The 26,015-nt window shown below is 39.9% G+C and overlaps 1 protein-coding gene across 4 annotated transcripts in view; it reads right to left on the reverse strand.

The window, feature by feature from the left end:
- The window catches only part of LOC136851305 (uncharacterized), a 387,719-nt gene that overhangs the window by 19,064 nt on the left and 342,640 nt on the right, over positions 1–26,015 (reverse strand). For 3 of the 4 annotated variants that reach the window (XM_067125305.1, XM_067125307.1, XM_067125304.1), the window contains one exon: positions 11,193–13,569. In XM_067125305.1, the coding sequence (XP_066981406.1) occupies positions 13,131–13,569 (439 nt within the window). In that variant the 3' untranslated portion in view covers positions 11,193–13,130. Of the gene's footprint in view, positions 1–9,643; positions 9,981–11,192; positions 13,570–26,015 lie in introns of those variants that run through there. The other variant, XM_067125303.1, reaches the window with a different exon arrangement.

Below are 26,015 nucleotides of genomic sequence, written 5' to 3' on the forward strand. Positions count from 1 at the left end.
GTGAGGTCCTATTGCGAGCCAAGAATAAGGCAAGGAAATGGACCAGAAGAATAAGAGATGCTGGGGACTCTAAAATGGCAGCTGCAGGAAAAGAAAGCTGCCCTTGCAGTCCCCCTTCTCTGCTCCTTACCACCTTCTCCAATATGGAATAGTGATTAAAGGTGAGATGAATCTCGCAACTGGAGAAGATGTCTGGGAATCTCCACAGGAAAAAACTAAGTTTGAACCATCAGCATACCTAACCTGAGGTTAGGTAATGAAAGCCAGCAGTCCATGCAAATGAGCTGTGCAAACCCCTCTCACTGCAATCCTGAAGGATTGCAGTGAGAAGAGTTGAAGTGACTATACCCTATCGGCTCCTTCATGGCGATTTAGGCGTTGTCCCCTACGTTGCCAAATGTACTTCTCTCGAGTTTTTAAAGGCCTACCCTTCCCATTTACCTCCCTTTTAATCCGGTGCTTCTGTCAAAGAGGTTTAACCTCCTGGCGTTTGTTAATGTCTCCTGGGAGCAGTATACTTTTGGGTGTTCCCTATTGCCTCGACAATTCTTCGAAATATTTCCATTCTTCCAGGTCTCTGTTTTTCATATAGGCCTAATTGAATCTCTTTTTGGACCTTCCTTGTGATTATCTCACGCTACTGGACTTCCGCACTTTTAATTTACTTGTTTTTGTGTCAATTTACTGTGTATATATACAGTATGTGTCTATATATATAATATATATATATATATATATATATATATATATATATATATATATATATATATATATATATATATATATATATATATATATATATATATATATATAGAGAGAGAGAGAGAGAGAGAGAGAGAGAGCTATTGGCATTTGAAAAGGATTGTGTGTAGACAGATAAGAGAGCGCAGCATAAGTATACATAGGTTACACAACAAGACTACCGCAGCTATTTAATTTATCATCTATTCATAATATGGTCCTTTCGTTTTTCCAGTTAGAGTATTCATGACATTTTTCTATTCATATATCTTCTTTTCTTACAGACTTAGCTCCAGCTTTGCCATTTACTCGAATATTTCATTGTTTTTTTTTCTTTGTTTTTGTATCAGTTTTTATCGTTATAACATACAAGATACCTTTGCATGAATGCCCATACCCGGTGAAAATATCTATTGTGTTTTAACGCTGTCTTTGATTATATCAAACAGTTCTCACGTGAAACGCCTTGTCGATTTTGACATCTGTCACGGTTCTTGGTTGATGCTTCTCCGTTCCAGGAAAATTGCTGTGCCGCATCTCTCTTCCGTGATCTTTGCCTTCTTTGCAAATCCTGCTGATTGTTCTCTCCGGTATCATTGTTGCTTTGAGGCGCTGCTGCAGTGTTTTTTCTGATATCCGAATGGGTCCACGGTTTGCCTTTTCTTTAGAAAAGTACTTAACAACCTATGAACGATTTCGAGCCTGTGGATGAAGATTAATGCGGAACGAGGACCCTTCCATCGCTCCATGTTGTTTGTAAGGCTTACAGACTCCTTAATGAGTCAGTGAGTGTTTTGACTGAGCTCCTCCTTGTGGAGGCACGGGCTGTTTGACATCTTTATGCCCTGAGGTCAGCTTAACACGAGAGAGAAACTGGCAGCGCTGGAAATTTTTTTTTGTCACGCTTAAGAATAAACGTGTTGTTTTATTGTTGTTAAATGCTAGAAAATTAAGAGGGCCTTAATAATTGGCAAAAAATTGATTAGCAACCAATTATATTTGTGTTGTATAACTTATGCTGCCTTCATATACCATACAACGTGAGTGGGAATATTTGATGTGGCAGCGCCGGTCACCTCCCATGCCCTGCCCTTTTCGCCATGAAGGAGCCGATGGAGTTTCTCCAATATGGAATAGTGATTAAAGGTGAGATGAATCTCGCAACTGGAGAAGATGTCTGGGAATCTCCACAGGAAAAAACTAAGTTTGAACCATCAGCATACCTAACCTGAGGTTAGGTAATGAAAGCCAGCAGTCCATGCAAATGAGCTGTGCAAACCCCTCTCACTGCAATCCTGAAGGATTGCAGTGAGAAGAGTTGAAGTGACTACCTGTTAATATTTTCATCAAACCACAGAGAAGCAGGGAGAAATACTCCAAATTTGTTGCTACCCATAAACCCAGTCTATAGACTGGACTGGGAAACAAGGAGCAAAAGAGCCACATGAATGATCGATGCACTACTTCTCTCAGAGACAGAACATGAGATTTTGACTTGAAGCCAGCTCAAAAGCTTACAGAGATGAGATGAAACGAACCTCAAGTCTATGGGAATGGCACTTAGTGCCAGTCCTGCCCAGGAAATCAATTGCCAATGGCGATCAAGAATTGCTGCCATACCCTGAGGAGAAAGGCACGCAGAAAGAAACATAATAAGCCTTCAAACGAGGGGTAGACTTCCCTCTTCCTCTAAACCCACAGCTGTGGTCAGTGGAGGTAAGGTTCAGAAGGACAACGTAGAAGAAGATGAAGAAGGGAAGGAGAATGCCTCTACCTTCCACTACTGCTGAAACTAGCCTCTTCTGCAGAGCTGTCGAGAATCACAAATTTTAAGCCACATAAATCAGATGGACAAGGATATACAGTAAAGCCTATTTTCCTAGTGTACACAAAGGAAGGCCATGATAGCAGCACTACCTATGAGGTCAACCATATTGTAGTGGAACTTCCAAGTGGCTAAATCTACCATACCTGAAAGGTAAATATATATACTGTATTATTAAGTTAATTGGAGAATGATAAAGCTGTTGTGCAACTATCAGAAGCTGTTGTGTGTCCAATGAAAATAAGTATTCATATCAGCAAGGAAAAACAAACTTCATTCCTTGCAAGAAGGCCTATTTCACTGATGAGTTTGAAAAATTGTATCAAAAAACATTTAACTGAATACTCAAGCTTAATCAAGTTTGAATGGCAAAGTTGGGCAGAGTCTCATGAAAGATGTATGAACTTGATGGTGGCTGGAAGCAATGTGGACCACAGACTTAGTGATGGGCAGAGCTTCTCCCTTCCTGTCGGTGGTTTACTACGCTGTCAATAAGTTTGAATGCCAGTTCCAGCCCGCGTTTGCAGGCTAAATCCCTTGGTAAAAAACAAAGGTTTGTTTTGTGTAGGAACAAATATTGATTGCATTGCTTCAACAGACATTTCTGCTGTTGTCGAATTAAAAATCCACAATATTTTACCACTGGAAGGTTCCGGGGAAGGCGGCTGCTAACCAAATATCTAGCTGGTAAAATCTTCATCCTTGGGATATTTAAATTGATTTATAGTATATTTCACTCTAAAAGCATATGGTTGGGGTTACTTGGGGTGATTTTCATAAAATTGCCAATGCCTTTCATTTCTGATACATATAATGGTTAAGGACATTGGGAATCTCTGAAATCTGTACTGGCTCCAAACCAGCATCTTGGTAATGTACATCCAGAGGTATCTCACCAGCATCTACAAGCATACTTTCAATGGGAGAAAATTTAAATGCTCATGTAGTCAAATCTTACTCCTACATGGTGAAATGAATTATGCAATTTAAGGCTATTAGGCTTTGCTGAGGCATAGACTTCACAACCATAAGTTAATTTTAAAAAGACCAAAGCTTTGCACAGTCTAAACATCTGAGTTTGGTCAGAGCCCTAGGAAGTATGAGAAAGACCTTTCCAGATATCCATTGCTTTCAAGCATATTGTTTTAATATATTTCATATGTGGAATAAAGTAAGCTTGCTATCAAAAACTAATCCAATAAACCTTGTTTCGGCAACACATGGAATTCTTTGCCCTTGTTTGGACAGATCTGGATCACGATGGGCTCCCCTCATATGGCAAAAGTGCATGGTTACCTTTTTACTAACTGAAAACCTAAAACCATTAATCTCAACACAATTTACTATATTTTTAATACAGAGCTGGAGGCGGTATTCAGTTGCTGCAAAAGATATTGAAAGGTCATCAAGAAATAGAATATAAGTTACAACTGAGGGAATTATTTTGGGTACCCCATTGATGCTATGCCTAACAAGGTTATGCTTAAACACTACCATGTGGCACTCCTTAATTAAATATATCTGAAATGTTGCTCCAACTTGAATCTGAAATAGCCTATTTTTTTTTTAAAAGGCCTTGATAAAAAGAGGCAAATTACCTCTCCTCTTACATTCATAAAGAACCCTCATATCTCCAAGTTGTGTCACAGGCCTTCTCAATATAAAAAAAACAGTGGAGTGATGCTGTTTATTTGTAAAAGCTTCATATATTGAAGATTCCTTTTTAACCAACACATCAGCTGTGGAGTGCATGCTTCGAAAACCACACTGAGCAAGGGAAAAATATTTACCATGTTCCAAGTTCCACATAAAACATGTCTTCACTATTTTTTCCATGAGCATACACAGATGTGTCAGTGCAACGGGATGATAATTCTCCAACTTGAAAGGGTCTTTCCCTGCTTTCACTAACAAGATTAATTTTAACATCTCCCATAACTTAAGGAAGATATGTTCTAAAGAGATTCTGTTAATAAGACTTCTTCAGCTTAATCACTGAGTATGTTAAGTCAAGCAGTCCAGGAGCTGTTTCACTACATTTACTTAGAGCCGATTCAAATTCCCTCATCCACTAATCTTGAGAATTGGAGGTTGGCAAGGAGTAACTGTGCCAGCTGTTTTTCTTATTCTCTCACAAACTACAGTCAGAGGTGTTTCTGAATTTAGCCCTTATTGGACAGGCATCATCATATCAGTACAGTATCTATAACAGGTGGACAGGCCAACTCATATGAGTATTAAGCGCATTTCAATGAATTTAGTGGGAAAAATGTACATAGCACTTCAATGGTCCATAAATGAATTATGGCAAATGAGGCGTCCGGAGGTAAAGGGGTGACATCGCCAAAACCTGATTTTGAGTAAAATGCGTTCAAAGTTGAACTATCGATACCGGACAGTTCTCTTGACTTACTACATCCACGTTTATATGTATTTTACATGTCTTGCCTAGCCATATACGAAAAAACGGAAAAATAATAATGTGTTGGAAAAAAAAATCATAACACATCAAAATTTGCATACCCCAGTATGCAAAATAGTTATGAAAACAGAAAAACCCAAATTTTTTTTACAGTTTTATTTTTAAGAATGTTCACCATAAATACACTAGGAGCCATTTCATTGTAAACCCAAACAAATTTTTTTATGAGTTTTTATAGACTGGCAATTTTAACATACCACACATTTGCAGTATTTTTCCCTCAGTTCCCAATGTAAATGGTTCATAGATTATTGTCAAATAATTACTACAAAATTATTGATAAAATAAAAAAGGCAACTCGCCAACTCACATGAGCCATGCTTAGCTACTGTCTCATTCCAGCAGAGCATGTACCATGGCCATGTTTGCCCTTTACTTCCCAGAGGGAGAACATGAAACCAAGAAATATATGTGAAAACCTGTTGACTGCCACCCCTCTGTTCAATAGTTTTAAGGGTCCATATTGCTTGGCCAGTATGTGGAAATCATGGAAAATGGATTTCTCTATAATTTGCTAGGACCAACTCAAAATCGTTGATTTGGCGATTTCCCCCTTTACTTCCGGACGCCTCGAATGTCATAGTTCAGCACAAGGCAGAGGGGGATCAGTATGCCTTGAGACTTGATGGGGGAATGTATTGCCCCTCTCTATCCCATGACGTCTTTTAATTACTTGCTCATAAATATAACCGGGGATTGCTGTTGGTTTTAGTTCTTACCTTATATGATAGTATGTCAGCAAACTGTAATTTTGCAAAGAAAAGTGCAAAGAAATATTAGGAAAAACATGTATACCTCACAAAAAGTTACTGCATCTCCCCATCTCAGTAAATCTCGTCAATATTTTACAACAAATATACCCAGAATATGTTACTGATTTTAGTTCTTATCTGTTATGATATTGTGCGAACTGTAATTATAATTTTACAAAATAAATAAATAAATTATTAAAAAAACATGTATAACCTAGTAAAATTAGCATATTTTTATGAGTGTTTTGTAAAAGAGACCCCACACAGGGTTGTAAATAGTCACTTTTAACTTTCCGTGGAAGGTAAGGAGAAATGTTTATTAATTTTTTTCTTACACCATGTGCATTTCCATATCTTCCTCTTTCCATTGATGTGGTTTTTCCTAACCTGGCCAACCTTAAAGTTTGTCAGGTCTGGGGGTGTGCTTGATATATATTTAGCTCGTCCCTTAAGGGTTAATAATATGAAAATTGTCCAACATTCCTTTCATGCCTTTTTAATTTCCAAGCAGAAATATGCTCTTGCCTTTCAAAATTCAATATGATAAAACTCACATTTTCATCTGCAATATCTGATGAATGCTGATCTTACAGTTCTAGGAGTTTCCTGGCATTGATGAGTCCACCAGGGAACTGGTCAGCTGATAAATATGACTGAAGTCCTTGGTACTGATTGAAGATCAATCAAGAATTATAATAAAAAGGTCAAGAGTATCATCTACAGAGGGAAAGTCATTGGCCAAGACATCTATTGAACTGTGTTCCTGGAATGTTGCCCAATCAACTTTAATAATGTTCCATTTAGGTAATCTTGAAGATGGAGGATTTGAAGATATAGCCTAGTCACTAATATTGGGAAATGGTCACTGGTAATTCTATCATTTGTCACTCCAACTGAAGTTAATAAGGCAGTCATCACTGAATACAGGTAAGTCAATTGCTGACAATTTGCCTGTGTGAACATGATAATGTGTAGACCCCCACCTTTTCACTTTCTAAGATGAAACGAAGGCAATTTCCTCTTTGATTGGCAGCTGGGATTCTGTGGGGTCTCATTACAAATATATATAAAACTACACCCCACTGGCTTTCTACATTTATATAAGGGGGAATGATAAGCTGTATACTCTTGCGGGCTCACACACATACTATTACCAATCATAGTTTCCTGCAAAGCTATACATATAGGAGACACTTCTAATATGAGTAATTTTTGTTTTTCCCATTTAGCACTGCACCCCTGACAATTCCACAAAAGAAAATGAATGAATTTTACTCACAATTTGAGGCCAGTAAATTACAGCCCCTTTTAAGGGCTTTTACCTTGCTGCCTTCCTCCTGCTTTGTTCTGGAAGGAGACCGATTAGTACTTCTGATTACCTTCTGTTTTAAGGCTGTTTCCATGGAGGAACATTCCAGAGCTGGCACAGCCTCCCTAGTATCAAGGATCCTGGGCACACTCGATGGCATATTTGTTGAGGAAATGTCATGCTCAGGAGCACAAGATAAAACTGGCACTGCCCAAGGAAAGATGGGAGTGTCAGACATAATTAGTGGAGTCTCTAAGCGTTATGAGCTCCAGTCAGAACTGGTGCAGGTTCCAGAGAGGCAGAAACACCAGATACAAATGATGCAGCCTCCAAAGAGGCAGGGGTGCCAAAAGGAGTTGGTGCAGCCTCCACGGAGGCAGACACACCAGGTACAACTGGTACAGCCTTCAGAGACAATAGTGCTGGCTATATATACACAGCCTCCAAAGAGGTAGGAGTGCCAGAAACAACAGGTGAAGCCTCTGAAGAGCCATGAGCACCAGTTATTTGCATGAGCGCCAAAACAACTAGCCCAGCCTCCAAGGAGGCAGGAAAGCCAGAAACAACTGGCCCAGCCTCTAAAGAGGCATGAGTACAGGTTGCCACTGATGTTCCTTTTACATTACGAAAGGAAGCATTTCTGGTACCATTTGCATTTCTTCTTCAGTTAGCATCAATACCAGAAAATGTTATTCCTGGTCTAACAAACCTGCTTAATAATTTCTGTTTAGCCTCTGCAAATGTGATGCATGGTTACCTTTAATGTCTGTATTTCTTTTTCCATAATTTGCAAAATTTTTTTGAAGAGGATTGATAATTACAGTATCTCCACATTGTATACATTTTTGGGTCTCTGTAACATTCACCATGCTCTGTTTCACTACACTTAATGCACCTGGCAGGCAAGCCTTGTATTTTCTGCCTACAAGATCCCAAGATATGACCATATTCTTGACAATAAAAACAACTTGGTCTTGGGATATACTGTACTGCTTAAAAACATAGCTATGATGCTTTTATTACATTGCGTAAGCAGGTGGAACAATGTACTGTATAATAATATTTAAATCTGGAAGTGGAACTAAGGCACCACTGACCTTCATTCTTTCAATTCTAATCACACCTTGATCTTCAAATTCCTCTGCAAGTTTCTCGTCCAAATACGCCATCAGTTGGGGTGCAAATATTATTCCCTTGGATTGATTCCAGAAAGCACATATGGCACAGTCTACTTTAACTCCTCCAAGATGCAATAATGCTTTTAATTTTTCCCTTTCTTCTGCGAGGTAGATTCTATTAAATCTTTCCTGACCTTGAGATATCTTATGTTCATAACCACAACATTTCATGATGTCTCTGTATACACACTAAAAATTTCACAATCAGGATCTTCTAGATTGAAGGTCAAATACTTATCATATCAGAATGTTTCATATATCCATGGCCCTATGTCAAATATGTTTCTGGTGAATTTCCCTTTACTCCATGCTGGAGCATAGGGTTCCAGTGTACTTACAATTGAAGGTTTCCTGTCCATGTCCAAACATGTCATCAACTTTTGGGTGTTTTGAAGGAGTCCCCACTCCACTGGAAGGAATTGAAATTGAAGTTGCAAACCAAAAAAGATCCACCCCATATGGGAGGTTGTGACGCCTATCTATCATGTGGCTCAACGTGAGGATGGGCTTCAGAAGGGACCAGTCCTCTATTAAGAAGGGGCTGCCTTCCTTAAGGTGGGTGACCACTGGACAGGGGGGTAAAAACCCTCTCACTGTCAGCTCCAAAGCCTGATGCCTCCCATTGCCCACTACAGTATTCGAGGAGCATTATTACTAGTCTGAGGTAGCTCAACTCTTATCAGATCGAAGTCTACACCCCTACATGCAATCCAAATAACAGTCCAGACCATTCCAAGGTTGGCAACAAGCATCCTTGGCCCAGATTCAGTCTGGATGCTCAGGGTTGACCTGCACATCATAACTGAATTGACTGGGGAGGAAGAAGCCTATCCAGCTGTCATAGCTCGGTCCACCTTTGCATCATGCAAGCCCCCTACTACAGCAAAGTACTGGGCCATGGGGGTTTATCGTGGAGGCATACTGCTAGTGGTCTGGGAATGTGAAGCACATGAAGTAGGCAAAGAGTGTCATGTATACTTTATTTTGATTTTACTGGCATAAAAATACTCAAAACTGCCAGAAGCTAGATTGGTTTATGAAAAAAAAAAGGGGGGGGGATCAAGATCACTACAAATACTGAATGAAAAGTCCTTTGAGACTATGATCACAGAAACAACAGGTAGTGACAATGGAAATAGCACCACTGAATGAATTGCTACCAATAATCCTTGGTTCAATGCACTGATAAAAAAAATAATTTTAAAATAAAACTGATATGCAGTATTGGCATTCTAATAAGATGAAAAAAATGCTGAAGTGTTTCCTTCTGAATGTTTTTTGAAAATCATTAACAATAACTTCATCAAAGCATCTTTCATCTAAATTTCAAAGACAATATACAGTACAAGCACTCACTTGCAAACCCAGATTCTTATCCATCTCCATCATCTGCTCAGCTGTCTCTGGGTCAATACCAGGGACCCTTTCCCAAATTGGCCTTGAAAGATACTCGTCAATATCACTTGGTTGTCTCAGAAACATGAAGTAGGACATAAACACTCCAAGGGTTAACGTTAATATCACCTCTCGATTATTCTTAAGATACCTGTCAGCACGTGTTATCCAGGTGTTCTCTGTATGTATAAAACATCTACATCTGCTCCATCCAATGCGCATTATTGGTAATAAAATTCTGCTCTTTTTCAGAGGGAGAGCAGAGTAGAAAACCCACTGATGTGAAGGTTGAAGTTGCCTGCAACACAGAAATGTATGTCAACTAAGAATTTAATACCTATTATAAATACAGTACTGTACTTTACCGTAAATACTTTGCAAATGGTGATAGTCACTGATTTGTAACAGCCATATCCAAATTCCATAAGATTTAGTGAAAATATATCATTTTGGCATTAAGAATATAGTGACATATCATTTCTGCATTGCAATTTTTGAAAACAAAACTAAGCAAACAAGTGGATTCTTTAAAAATGCACAAAAAACACCTTCATTGACATACAAAATTTTACAGATTTTTCTTAATACAGTATGTATGTTACTTTCATAATGAATACAGAGGGTTGGTTCAAGTCTATGGCTTTGAAGTTTTTCAAATAATTTAAATTGCATATTTTTGATATAGAGGACAACAGTCATGTAATGCACTACATTTGTTGCATAATGCAGGGAACTCATTCAGCAATGTCATGTGATGTCTACTACTAATAAGGCCTTTTGATTTTGCTTTTCGTTTGTGCGAAAAGTATTTTTTCCAGTGATAAAAACAATTTGCAAGCACTGACAATAAGTATTTTGGGAAAGGTGAGAAATTTACTGATGTTACAAGTACAGTAACTACAAATCTGTATAAAACTGTACTGTTAAATACCAATACTGTACTGTACATTGGTGTCCCCAACTAACCAACCTTCCTATATTGAGCTCTAAACAATGAATTGCAAACAGTTTCATATCCTTAACACACAAAATGAACACAAGATACACTTGGAAGAGTAATTCATTCAGACTACCATAAAAGTAATGTCTAAAACAGTGAGGCAGTTGCAGAAAGTGTGCTAATAACATGAATCTGCATTGGTATCTATACAATAAACTGTCACATGATAATACTTCTTTCACTGAGAAGTTCACTGAGGTGTTTTAGGCCACTTTTACACCAGAAATGACACCCTAAAGAAGCTATATAAAACTTGTAACAACATTCATACATCAGACACTAACTTGCCTTACGTATTAGTTCTGACATGTGATAACTTCTGCATATCATAAAAGAAAATTATTAGCCTCCATCTCTTAATGTCCAAGCAAATCTAAATATCCAGAGGCAACAATTTCAGGTGTTTCTTCATTTTTTTTTCCCATCTTGAAATGAATAAATCAGTTCAGCAACTTAACACCCATTAAAGGTAACTTGCAAAATTTCAGGTGTAAAAATTAAACAATATCATTACTGGCATAAGAATTTTATGGCTTTACATAAACTACATAATCACATAGTAGGCTGATGACAACAAATTAATGAAACAACAGAGAAAAATACATAATGAATATCTGTGCCAGAAAAAATTTAATGCAAGACAATTTCATACACTAGACCAGTGACTCACAGACTGAATGAAATTCACAAGATAAACAATATTTAAATCATTCCACAGAATAGCAGAGCTATAACAACTGGCTTGTTAATAAAAATAATGCAAAGGCAGCACTAGTATACAATAAAGAGCAATCCTAGTATTAAAATCTAGAATGCAGTAACAATGAAAAATTGCACATCATTTGCTGTGAATTTCATTACATTGTGAAAAATAATCACTAATTTTGTATGGTAAAAAGAAGCCACGTGGTCATTATTTTTCATATAATAGTCACCATATCATCAAACCCAAATTTCAAGGCTTTGTTAATGCAAAACCCATTACAAGACAGTTACCACTGGTAAATATTCACCTGCTAATCTTTACAGCTTCCTTCTCTGGACTCCTGTGTTCTTAAGTTTGGATTTTTATTAACTGATAATAAAAGGGAGAAATTTCATGAATTGGCTGTGATGCACTATGTATATTATGATAGGAAACTCACTGAAAACTAGCTTATGTAATCACTGACTTCTATGAAGCCCTCAATAAACAATGTTGAAAACACAAGGTAGCTTACTACAACACTGAATTCTGTAGTGGCTCCTCAAACTGTTTATTCTGTATGTACCTTCAATGGAAATCATAAAAAAAAATACAGTAAATCTGAAATTTTTAAACATCACAACAAAATTATAGTTAAAAGTAATAAACACCGGAGTTTTAAAACTTGGTCTTTAAGAGACTGAGAGTCAATGTAAAGATGGAATTACAATAATCGTAACATGTGTCTAGAGCAGTGGTTCTCAACCTGGGGGGCACGCCCCCCTAGGGGGGCGTCAGCAATTTCCAGGGGAGGCGCGAGGCCTAGGGAAAATTAAAAAATTCTAGAATTATATTCGTTATTTTCTTAACAAGAGTGGGGAACTAATATTCAGAAGTTTGTAAAAAATATGCAAACGTATTGCCTTATAACGTTAGTTTCTATAGTCTACCACTCTAGTTAGACTCGCTAGGTTTACCATATTTTGTAATTATTTACCTTCTTCCTGTCCCTCGAAACTCCTTCTTTCTCTTTTTTTATTTTCCTTTAAATCTGGGAGGGAATTTTACTCATAGATGCAAGGGGGGCGTGGAGGGAAGGACCAGCACTTAGAGGGGGCGTGGTAATAAAAAGGTTGAGAACCACTGGTCTAGAGCCCTGATGAACATGTGCTCAGTAACCTCATCGTTCTGTCTGCTTCACCCACCTTGTATTTGACTCTTACTGAATACAGGAAAAGCAGCAAATGACATGTAAGGGTATCAAACTGGCACACAATTTCAATTCACAGCTGCTGCCATAAAGACATAAAGCCAGCCCAATAATATGGAAATGAAATTAAATAAATGAAGAAGCACACGAAGTTTAATAAATAATAGTAATCTCTCAAATTTCTGCTCAAGTTTGTACAGTACATCTGATGGCAAATATTGCTGAGACAAGAAGCAAACAATTTAGAAAAAATGACTGTTTTCTTCCAAGTCAACTCAAAACTAATAAATAAAGCTGTTCTATAAGGTTACTGCGTATGAATTTGAAAGGTTGACCAATGCCAATGCGTGAAAAGTATAGAAACTTCAAAACTTAACAATATGTTCTCTAGCCTAATATATCATCAATGTCAGTCTAAAATAATCCACAACACAGATGATCATGAAAGTTCTATTAAATCCAGCATCATCACTAGCACAGAATTCCTTGCTTGTTTCAACAAATTACCTTCACTCAGTATTTACAGTATAAAACAATACAGTAGTCCAGATGTTCAACTCACAGATTTTTCATTACTTTTTGGTAAAGTCTCTTGAATTTTGGCTTGCTCAAGTTCTGCTAAACGTTCCTTGATAGCTTCTGTGTCTCCACCTGTGGATGCATTATACTCTAATGACAGCTTTAGTTGCTGTTCCTCAAGACCTGAGATATGATCATAAAGGGTCTTGGAAAACTTAGTATCCACATCATTCTCTTCTCGAAGATAACAAAAGTATACCAGGAAGATAGTCACACTAACAGTGACAGAGATAGGCTCATACCAGGGGCGCTGGTTAACCTCAGTCTGCCTCCCACTGTAAGTTACTCGAGATTTCCAAGTTGCAGCTCGGCTTGTTGAAAATTTAACAGGAGCATCTAAATCAATTTCTTCATCTGCAGTTTTCCGAGTCGTTTTAAATCTAGGTTTTAAAACAGTCAAGGCTGGAGAACATCTGAAGGTTCAGATAACAAATGAAGCAACATTTAGTTATGGAATGAAAAAACTTAAAACAATAATGTAGCCTACACACCATACTGTAATGCACATAGAAATGCTGGTTTTCCTATGAAATTTTGTTTTGATTTCTATCTCCCAACCATCTCAAGAACAGTAGCTCACCGAGATAACAGGTTATAGTGTCTGAGCCTACACTCTATAAAAGAAACTCCAATGTATCGTTGTATATACAGTACATGTGAATGCGTGTTTTTGCTGTAAAGTACACGAATATTTATACCCTGTACCCCTTAACTACTGTAAAATGCTCATATCTGCTAAATTTAACAGTTCACAACTTAATTTAATGGTTCAAACAAAAATACATCCTATACTATCATCCCAAAACACCGAAAGTAATCTTACGTTATCCTCCTAAAACTGTTGCTCTTAAATATATACACATGCCGTTTTATAACAATGATTTACTAATTTTAAAATATTAATACTAATATAAACACAGCAAAATTACTAATTTTAAAATATTAATACTAATATAAACACAGCAAAATATCTATAAAAAGTGTTAGTTCCTCGTTGGGCGGGTGGGTTCCGTTCTCAACTAGCACTCTGCTGGTAGTGAGTTCGAAACTCCGACCGCCCAATGAAGAATAAGAGGAATTTATTTCTGGTGATAGAAATTCATTTCTTGTTATAATGTGGTTCAAATTCCACAATAAGCTGTAGGTCCCGTTGCTAGGTAACCAATTGGTTCTTAGCCAAGTAAAATAAATCTAATCCTTCGGGCCAGCCCTAGGAGAGCTGTCAATCAGCTCAGTGGTCTGGTTAAACTAATGTATACTTTTCTATAAAATGTTTAATATAAATAAATATTTAATTCAATTAAATAAATGTCTTACAGAAGTGTGACAATTAACCAAGTTAGTCATTTTTACTCATAGTACTGAAGCTGTTCCGTTTTCCATTTTGCTATAAAGTATATTTATATTAACAAACAGTAGCCGTAAAGTAAGATAAAAGCCTTATTATTAACTTGTTAAGTGTCACCGATGGCACATCTTGGTTGGTCACATCCCACATCACACTGCCTGCAACGGACTAGTGTAAAACATCCTACTTCTTTCAAGACTGGTGCGCTACTGAATTTGGTCCGAAATCCTCTTCCCTCTTATGCAAATTGTAGGAACATCAGTTGGTAACACTATGAGCTAAATTAGCGGTAAATGGCAACTTTTTTGTGAGGGAAAGACAGTCTGACTCTGACAAGAGGACAATGACCTCCACCTTCTACTACGCTTCTGGCGTTCATTGATAAACAACTGATTTTTTTTTTTTTTTATCCCATTTGATTTCTTTTTGTTTACTCCCATTTATCCCCCCATTATGAGCAATCTAAAGTGAAAGAAAAAACTTTTGCCTGAAGAGATATTATCACTACTCGTTGCACAGAATGATGATGACTACGATAAAAGGAAATAATGGCAACTTTTCCATAATCAGCACAAAAATTTTTTCCTTCTCTCTTCCTGCTATGGATTCCACAAGCTTTTTGTTCAGGATAAAGAAAATCCTGTGGGGTTCCCTTTACTTTTCTTTCACCCAAAGGTGCAAAATTTAGTGTTCAAGATAAAGGAAACCCAGTGGAGTTTTTTTTAGAAGTTTTCTTATATCAAAGTCATGGAGCACGTTGTAGCAGTAACGAACAAATATTCCAACCAGTTTCTAGATGAATAAATAAATAAATAAATAAATAAATAAATAATAAATAAATATATATATATATATATATATATATATATACATATATATATATAGATATATATATACATAGATATATATATATATATATATATATATATATATATATATATATATATATATATATATATATATATATATATATATATATATATATATATATATATAAATGATATAGATACAAATGAAAATGAAATGAAACAATTCATTAAATTACTGGCTCTCAGTTTCATATATATAATATATATCCAAAGAATCATTTGTCCCTTTTTATATATATATATATATATATATAAAAATAGTTTCATGCTTATAATCTTTAGGATATAAGAATGTCCCTTTTATTTCATGCTTAAATGCAAAATAAATTCTTTCATCTTTTCTTATATTCTACATTATTTATTATCCTAATATCTTTATACAAACCTCAATGTCAATGTAAAAAAAAAAAAAAACATATAAAAAGCATAAAAACTAGCATAGACCAAATGACCGCTCTGGGAGCTAGAAAATGTGATGATACCAGAGCGGTGACCTCTACCATAAAGGAACTTAACAGGTTAATATAAACTGCATGGCAGTATAAAATACAGTATTGTAAAGTGAAATTATAGTGTACTGTGAGCATAAACATGTACTCGTGTGGGTGATGTGCTTTCTCTCTCACTCAAACTCTCAGCATTCCTTTTGGTGCCTGATTTGAAAAAATACAGTTTGGCGCTTGGTCCTAGGCGAACACCCTCAAACTGAAATTTCCATTTCGCACTAATATATCCAGAAGTATTATATACCACGGTACGTTATCTCAGTGCACTACTGTAGACGAAATCTTGCAAAGCGCAATTCTAAATAGAAACCTCTATCACTGTCATTCCAAAATATTATCGGGGTAATTTCTAAACTAAAAGAAAATATAAAAAGGATTTTGACAAAGGAAAAATCTATTTCTGAAGAAGGCCCGTGTCACCCGGTGAAATAATCCATTCAGCACTTATTTCTAGGTAATTCCGTTGCTAGATATCAGAGAAAGCTAAATGTAAAGCTGGGGTTACTACCCCTAGAGCAAAACTCAGAAATGGAGTCGTATATGGTAAGGGTGAGGTGTCACAATCAGGACCCTGCCCTATAAAAATTCCCAATGTCAAAAGTCCCAGCGAGAGGTGCCGATACAAATGCACTACTCGCGGACTGTACCACAAGAACAACACTAATCGCATTCCATGTTAGCACCCACCCACTAGAATGATGTTTACCATGGGAGGAGAGAATGAAAAACAGGGTGGGTCACTGGGTGACACGGGCCCTCCCAGAAATAGATTTTCCTTTGTCAAAATCCTTTTTCTGGATTAGGAGTCGTGTCAGCGGTGAAATAATAACAGAGAAATAAACATTCTTATGCTATTAAAGACTTAAATAGAGACGTTGAAAACTAGGAGAATTCTACCCGGAACATTAGTAAGGTCCTCTAAATTCATGTAATGAAAATAAGGTAAGTGGTCACCGTCTAAGATCATGAGCTTTAGAATTGAACCTGAATAGGCTTGTATTAAGAAAATACTTTCTGCCTAATAGCAGACACAATGACAGTACCCCCTTTTTTTAAAAGAGAGGATCTGACAAAGTGCGAGGTCCTGTCTAAAAAGCCTGTAAGGAGAAAACTGGGCACAGAAACAGACCTTGTAAAGGAGTACTTTCAAGGTGACCACCGAAAATGAGGACCTTCAACTGTAGATAGAAAGATAGGGTGAGGAATTTGCAACACTACCCTGATGAGGAAACCAAAATGATTGGTTCCGCTAGACAGGGAAGACAATTACAGGAAAACTAACCCTAGAAGCTAAGCTGAATAAAAATTTTTGGTCTTCCCCAACAAGGAAAGGTAAGAACAAGATGATTGTTGGTTACCAAAGCTAACTCCGATACATTACTCAAAGACCAGGAAACCGAATGTGGGCGGGTACTGGTCTCAGGCAGACATTCTGACCTTAGGGATGAAGAGTTAAGAGCCTGTGAGTCTGGTTCCAACAAACACTTTCCTCGGGGCCAATCGCGCCGCATCATTACTGTAGCCGAAAAACTATGTGAAGAGTGCTAGTTACTTACCTGCAGAACCATACTGCAGGTAGAGTAGGATCCTTGACTGATTTTAGGAAAACAGTAATAACAGGACCAATATCAGTTTCTCCTAAACTGTAAGATTCACAAAGACCACAAAGCCAGGGCATCAGAACTTTGAGGGCTGGCGCGGAAACTGAGTTTATACCAGTCGTGACAGCTTGATAGTTTGTGGCTGAATTGGGTTGCAAACAGACCTACTTCAGGTCCAGGAAAAGGTCACAAGACTACCTGAATGACGCTCCGTCCTAAGGACTATTCCGACAAACCAGGGAGGCCCTGGATAGGGAAAAAGTAGTGACCTTTTGGACCCCTACGAGAAGGGTGGCAGACAGAGGGCACTTGTGTCTGTTGGTTATGAGAAGAATGAACCATAACCTGAATGAGGCAACTTCGAGTTGAACCCACTTGTTTACGCAGCGCACTATTGCTGTTTGTTCAGAACCAGCCTAAAATGAAATCTCTTGGGAGGAAGAAGTTTCCCAAGGACAGGAAGACTGCCACAGCCCTCCAAAACATTGATATGGAACTGCGGGCGACCGACTAAGTTCCATGTACTTCATGGGGCCAAAAATATCACCCACCCGCCCAGAGAGGTGGCGGTATGGAATACTGAGGCCGGAGGGGAAAGCTGGAAGGAACTGACCCGACAAGCACTTGACAGTTGTGCAAGGCTGGAGGCCACTATTCAAACAGGAGGAATCAGGAGACACGTCCCTGACTCCATGCTACCCGATTATAAACTCCAGCTTTGACTTCAGAAGGAGAACCGTCACTGAAGCAAACTGGAGAGAACCAAGACCTTTTCTTGGGCATGGCGAAGAACATGCTTGTGTTGATGAAATGTTAGGTCGCCCTTGCTATCTCTTTCCGCTTCCACTGGATTCACAACTACTGAAAGGCTACCCTCCGGAATCAGGTGGGATTCCTTCCTGTGTACTTAGAAGTCCGAGACTCTGAAAACCGATTATAATGACCGGCACCCTCAGGCAATTCCGGCGCTGGGTGCCCAAAATGAGCCAGGCAACTAGATATGCGGCTAGCATAACCTTCCCTAATACGGACTGTTCAACTACGGTATTGTTCAAACTGGCAAAGACTCTGGGGCTGCACTGAGGAGGCATGAACCTGAAGGGGGCGCCTGCTCCCCCGAGTCTGAATCCCAAGAAGGATAGAACCTTTCTGCAACCAAGATGTGAAAGGAAGCGTCGGAAAGGTCTATAGAGGTGGTTACGGCTCCACAGAGCAGTAGGATCCGAACCCACAAGACTGTGCAACCGAGACTTGCTGCATTGAATGAGGAAAATAAGCGGGACATGCCGGAAAAATTTTCCAGTGGAAGGAACTTCCTTGGCAGACTGAAAAAGCCTGACAGACCATTCTAAAGTCCTCCAGAACTCTGGCGGAAGCTGACTGAACCTGATTGGGGAGGGGACAAACAGTCCAGCTCCACCTGGGCCTTGATAACTATACTCTGGGCCCAGGGGCTGAATTCAGTGGCCCCGAAAATGGTACAGCCTCCCACCCATATGAGAAATACTACAGGGAGGAGGCTTGATTGTCTCCCCTGAGCGTATGCCTTCCCAATTTCTTGGAGAAGAGCAGGATGCTTCCCTGCTCCTATGATAACCCCGAGGGTCAGAGCCTCTGGCAGAATGTCTAGTGAAAATTCTTTCCTTGGGTTTTAGTATGAAGCAAAGAAAACTCCAGCGGAGGCACATGGGGAGAAGAGACACAAAGGGTGTTACAAGGGGCTGATGTGTTGGCTGAACCCAGACATCGAGGTGGAGGCTGGGAGTGAGAGGCTGACGGCTGTCCAGGGCAGGAACCTGAAGAGCCTGCACCACCGCCTGAGCAGGGGGTGTTGAACTACATGAACTTCTTGCGGACTTGGGATAGGGCCCGGCAAGATCAGATTGTTTCACTAAGTAAGGTGGGACACCCGCGAGCGGAGGCTCTGATTAACATTAGTAGCCCTGGACGGACCGTAACAATGCCACCTGGGAAAAGATTAATTCTCAGGTGGGGAAACTGTTCATAAGATTTTTCGGCTCAAGGCGGAACGCGTGGCTGGCGAAAAAGTGTTTTCAGCTGTCCAACAGACTGATGAAATAAAAAGCGGGACCTGCAGAAAACCTGACCAGAGATTTTATCAGGACCGAAACAACGAACCGCCATTATATACCACAGACATTGTTTCTGTTAAAGTCAAAGGAATTCCAGGGCCTGGCAAGCCTGACTTACCTGTCTTTCAGCTTCCGGGAATTGACTCTGGAAGCTTAGGGAGCTATGCGCTGAATAAATTAGAAAGCGTAGTCGAGGTTAGAAGATTCATTGTGAGCGTATCTGTGATATCTGTCTCTCGGAAATGCGTCAGCGGTTTATTTTAAAACAAGCCTGTTGATAAGAGGGCTACATTCGGAGCACAAGGGGTAGGAAGCAGGGCTCTCAAAGAGAAACGCAGTAAGACCCCATAGCTGGCGTGAACTTGGAATTCTCCGCCTGCCACTCCGTTTAGAGTTCTCAACGGAGATGATGTGCCCAGCCCTAGGGAAGATGAGGGCTCTCTTAGGGATCCTGCCAGATAGATACCATGCTCCTTCTGACAGTCTGGTAAAACCCGGATAAGGGATACCAGGCCGGAAGGAAGAAATGCAATTCCACCAACCTCCAGTGTGCCCACACCCCCGATAGAGGTGCCTTCATGCTAGGGAAGCATAAAGGGTTAGGCGCCAAAGGTTCCCCAGACCGGAGGGGAAAGAGGTGGGGTGTCGAACGATAAATTCGAAGCAGACAGGATTTTACAGGTGATCCATTGACAATGAGTCTTGAGATTAATCTCTTTGGGTTTTAAGCTCCTGGAAAGGGAAGGCACGGACCATGAGGTATATATAGATAGATAGTTTGATAGGTTGACAATGACCCTCAAATCCGAGCTCCTTATAAGAGACCCGTAAAGAGTCTTCAACAAAGGAAGGAGGGGTAACCGCTTGCTTTCCTTGGCCATGTCCCTTTCCAGAAGACGAGGCCAAACTCGTGAAATGACACCGGATTAGAGATCCGAGGCGTCCTTGAGGGAGCCTCGGAGCGGGTCTTCTTAGTTTTAAAAAGGTCTTTTTGACTGATTTCACCTTAGGGATAGTAGACCAGGAACAATCAAAAAGGGATGAGGAGCTAACAACCCTAAAGGAAAAGTTTGCCTCACTAATTCCGAGCTAGCGGAAAAAGGTTTGCCTCACTTATTCTCGCACCTCTACTTATCGCTCCGGAATGATGTTCACAGGTTCGAGAAGCAGACAGAAGGCATAACGTCTTTTGAAAACTCTCCGTAAACAGCTAACTTATTTTAAGAGGACCGGGCAACTCTTGGACTCCAGTAAACAAAGGGCAGCAACTTCTTCAGCAACTGACATTGAGAACTGGGCGCCAGGGAAAGGAACATTACAAATGCCACTGAAAGGACATAGGAACTTCCCGACTCTCGATTCGCCCGAAGCTGCTGACCCCGGACTAGAGGGGTGTGAAGCGAAGATTCACGACTGCGAGCCGGCCTCCAGGAAGGAAAATTAGGACCCCAAACACTGGAGGAGCAACTATTAATAAGTCATATGAGGCGGAGTTTGGCGAAGAAAAACCGATAAATGTATATGAAACCTACCCGATTTATCGAGAATCTCGCCCGGAGGCGGAGTTTGGCGGAGGGAAATCGATGGCGTATATGAAACCTACCCGATCACGAGAATCTCGCCGGAGAGAGCCCAAACACCGAAAGAGCGACTGTTAATAAGCCACATGAGGCGGAGCTTGGCGGAGTAAAACCGACAGGTGTATATGAAAACCTCTGGATTCATCAGGTAGCCTGCTCGGAGAGAGCATAGCGTACAACGCAATCTGCCGGTACCAAGCGACTAATAATAAGCCATATGAGGTGGCGTTTGGCGGAGATAAAACCGACTGGTGTAAATACAACCTACGGATTCATCAAGTAGCCTGCTCGGAGAGAGCATAGTGTACTTTACAACCTTCCGAGCCAAGAATAAGCCACATGAGCGGAGTTTGGCGAGACGAAACCGACAGGTGTATATAAAACCTCTGGGTTCATCAAGAAGTCTGCTCGGGAGAGCATAGCGTACTTCACAACCTTCCGTGCCAAACTATAAATTCTCCAAAACAGACTGCGCACCGGAATGGGAACTATAGACTCCGTGACGCTGGCTTGTTGCAGGATGGCGGAGCATTCCTGCACTCGACAAAACCAGCTGGCGTGAGAATTGGGCATGCTGGAATGGATGCGGAGCAGAGTACCGTAGCAGCGACTTAGCCTAGTCAGACCAGGAAAACCCGGAGAAAACCGGAGAGAAAACCGGGCTAACAGGACAAAACTCATAGACATAAAAACAGAGTCAACGGAACATTCGGGCGACCATGTTTTAACAATATGTGACAGATAAAAACATAGTGGGAAGGTTATGAACTGTTCGGAAGTGGGCGCACTCAGAGCCAGAGAGAAACCCCCGGAGGAGATATCCTGAGCAAAGTGATAGCGGTGGGTGGAATAAATCGCCGACCGCTAAACACTAAAATCGCGGAGCAGAAAGCAAGGAGAGCGCCCAACAAGATAACGAAACACCAAACAGGTAGTAGCAAAATGGAGGGGGAATGCCAGTAAATAAAACAGAAGACAGTTAGGTGGAAAACTCTAACTTTGGCCTCAGTATGAGATCCCAACAGTGAGTGCAAACATGTAGGAAGCACCACAAAGGGAAACAGTCGGCGTAAAAGGAAGGGGGAAGGATAGGCCAGGAGGTTGGTAACCCAAAGTAGCGACCAGGGTGGGACAGCACTCCCGGGCGCCCAGAAGATCTCATAGATCCCCGCTATGTGAGCTGTGTTGCCTGACAAAGAGCGAGAGAAAAGGAGAGGAAGGGCAAAAACCTCTCTGGCCAGGAGAGCAAAGAAAGGTAAAAGGAGTGTGAACAGGGGGAGAGCACTCCCGGTCACCTCCAGGTCCAGGTGGAGTGCCAACCGATGGTCAGACACACGAGGACAACCAATCAATGCAGAGGAGGGGATGTAGGCTACAGCACAAAAATAGAGATAAATTGCTCTCAAGCCTTGGAAAGTTAACAAACCTTGAAAACAACCAAGGGGAGAGAGAGCAAAGATAAAAAGGAGAAGAGGGGATTCTTGATACCACAAAATAATATATATACAGTCGGTAAAAGGAGTGTGAACAGGAGTGGGGAGAGCACTCCGGTCACCATTGGTAAACAACCCAAAGAAGGATTGAACTAGGATACGCTACGCCATGAGTAAACCCTCGCTATTCCAGCAACTATTAGGAACATTAGCCTAAGTGAAAGCGAAAACAGGAGAGGGTGGGCGTGAGGCAATACATCCAAGCAAAACCAAACAAAGGGAAGCACCAGACATAAAACACATATGTACAGAACGAGATCACAGACATGAAACCCATGCGTTGCAGATCGTGAGATCGCCCCTCCCTTAACGATTTTCCCGAAGAAAAAAAGTGCTAAAATAACCTAGGCTAACTAACTGAGCGATGCAAAGGAAGGAAGCCTAGGAGAGAAGTAAGCTAACTAATAACTCAAATAATGCATAATAAAACAAAATTTTCTATAAGGTACATGTAGGAGGATAGGCAGGCCCAACACGACATGAGCGTGGAGGGGAATGGCCGACCTCCAGTTAAATGAAAGTGCCCAAAATAATTAACAAATTCAAAAGCATCCGAGCACAAGGTCAAAACTTAAATGTACCAATGAAAATCATGTTCCCATAAGCTTAGAGAAGTGAGTCTAAAATAAGGCAAAAATAAAGCCAAATAATAAGCGAATAGGCCCGGGAACCATGTAGCCTAAACAGCAAGACAGCACTTGACCAGGAAGGGAACACAAAATTCAAAATAAACAAAATTATAAAAACAAAGTAAAAACCGTAACAGTACCAATGAAAATAAGATCCCAAAGGCTAAGAGAAGTGAGGACAAAAGATTAAGGCATAATGAAGCCATGATAATAGCGAATGGGCCGAGGGGGGGGTAGCTCGTAGCCTAAGCGCTAAACATCACTTCTGTGATGAAGCCATGATAAAAAGCGAATGGGCCGGAGGGTAGCTGGCCTAAGCGCTAAACAGCACTTCACGTAATGAAGCCATGATAAAAAGCGAATGGGCCGAGGGTAACTCGTAGCCTAAACGCTAAACAGCACTTCACGAATGAAGCCATGATAAAAAGCGAATGGGCGAGGGTGGCTCGTAGCCTAAAACGCTAAACATCACTCCTACGTAGTAAAGGTACAGAACAAACATAAAATTAATCAAACCCGCTAAAGTTAGGAATCATTAATTGGGAAAATATCCCAAACAAAAGGTATACTAATAAATAACACAAAACAAACATGCTGGCCCAAGACCAAGAGGTCAAGAGACGTGTGAGAGAGATCGAGACAGGCGTTATAAATACCTTTAATTATTAAACTAAAGGAAAATAAGGAGCCTCAATCACCTAAAAAACAATAAAACACTGGTACTCAAGTTGTTGAAGAAGAACCTTTTGAGGATGCCATAAAAATGCCAAAATAGAGCACAAAAATAAGGATCACAACAAAATTACGTATGAGCAAAATCGTATGCTAAAATGGAATGCGACTAGTGTTTGCCTTGTGTACAGTCTGCAAGTAGTAGTGCATGGGCTTGTATCGGCACCTCTCTCGTTGGGACTTTTGACATTGGGGAATCTTTATAGGCAGGGGTCCCGTGATTGTGACAATCTCACCCTTTACCATATCGACTCCATTTCTTGGAGCTCGCTCTGGGGAGTAGTAACCCCAGCTTTACATTTAGCTTTCTCTGGTATCTAGCAGCGGGAATTACCTAGAAATAAGTGCTGAATGGATTATTTCACCGTGACATGGGACCCGATCCTGAAAATACTTAATTTAAGATTTATTTTTCAAGTACTTCTCTCATTATATAGCTTTTACTTCTGCGCCAGCAATATTTTGACAGATTGAATGCAAAATATGAGAACATTCGGTTTTCTATGAATATCCGACTTCTTTCCATTTACTTCCACTCCACCCCCACCCCCCAAGGGACTGTTGCCAGTCAGTGTACTTCTGTCCACTTTGAATGTGGTGAGGTAGGGAGGCAATTTATATAATGGAGAGGTAAGTATTTAAAATATAAATAAATCATTTATATCTTTTAAATGAATCTTACCTCTACATTATATAACTGATTCCCACATTTGAAACGGGAGGTGGGTAAAGTGGAAATCAGCCAACCCTTGAAAAACTACCCAGTAACAAAATATTTTGTACAAAACAAGTGTTTGTTTTAACCAGTGAATTCATCCAAGGCTATTAATTTAATGCCGCCTTAGGAGGATTGTCACTCAGGTATGAGATCTTCATCATGAAGATAGCTGAGGTCTCTTTGGAGGGTGTCCCCTTCAGCATAAGGAGGGGTAGGGTTACTGAGCCAAAACCCTGCAAAGCCAATGATAGATAACTAACAAGGACATATGTACAAAAAAGTATACTTCTAATACTCAACACCGAGTACCTTCAAGTTCCCAAAAACCACAACCAGGTTTAAAAAGCAGTACATGAAAAAAGGCTACCTATCAATTCACGAACATAATATCCTCTGCACAAACCAGAGGAGTTAATGCTCTGCAATAATCATATTTAATTTTCGCACCACAAAGATAAACCAAAGCAAATACATGATTACCATGCCACTGAGTGACTTCAATATCTTATCCAAGGATAACTTTTTTCCAAATTTAAAAGTTGTAACCATTGCTCACACGTCCAGTGGCTTACCTTCCATTAAGGATAGAAATTAGCATGAAAATCCTTAACCAACAACTTAATGAAAAGGACATTACATTCCTACTCTTCGGAAACTCCAGCTTCCAAATCCCTAAACAGAGAACCTTTACATCAGGTTTAATCCTTTAGTGCAATCCAACAATCCTTACAAACACTACTGGAGCCCCAAGGGATCAAGTTCCTCAAGCCCTATTGACTCCAGGCTAGGTAAAGATACTGTTGTAGGTAAGGGCCTGGCCAAAAACTGTGCTCTAGCCCAAAATACGGCAAAAGATAATTGCCTAGTGCGTCAAGCATAGCCTACCTTATCTGACTAAGACTGTGGCTCTCTCACTTTTTGAGCTGTGTCTAAGGCTGCTGTGAGTTTCCATAGAACTTCTTTACAAGGAACTAGTTCTAAACAGTTCAAAGGTTGACAAAATAATGAACTGAAGAACTGCAAACAGATTCCAAGATAAAAGTACATGGCAGAGACCTGGGAAACTCCACTTTGCACCTTGAAAAACATCTAGATGTCTTTGTCCTCTGACAAGCCTAAAGACAAAGCCAACATGGCCCTTTAGCTTTAAAGGCTGCTACCAAGAAGTTTCCTCATGCTTGATAAACAACTGAAACCTAACCATGTTGTTTATAGAGGTATCAATAATGGAAAAAACCCCTCAATGTGGGACCATGACTTACATCCTGACACTGGTGTTGGTAGAATCCC

Source organism: Macrobrachium rosenbergii, chromosome 23 (assembly GCF_040412425.1).
Source record: "Macrobrachium rosenbergii isolate ZJJX-2024 chromosome 23, ASM4041242v1, whole genome shotgun sequence".
Classification (NCBI taxonomy): Eukaryota; Metazoa; Arthropoda; class Malacostraca; order Decapoda; family Palaemonidae; genus Macrobrachium; species Macrobrachium rosenbergii.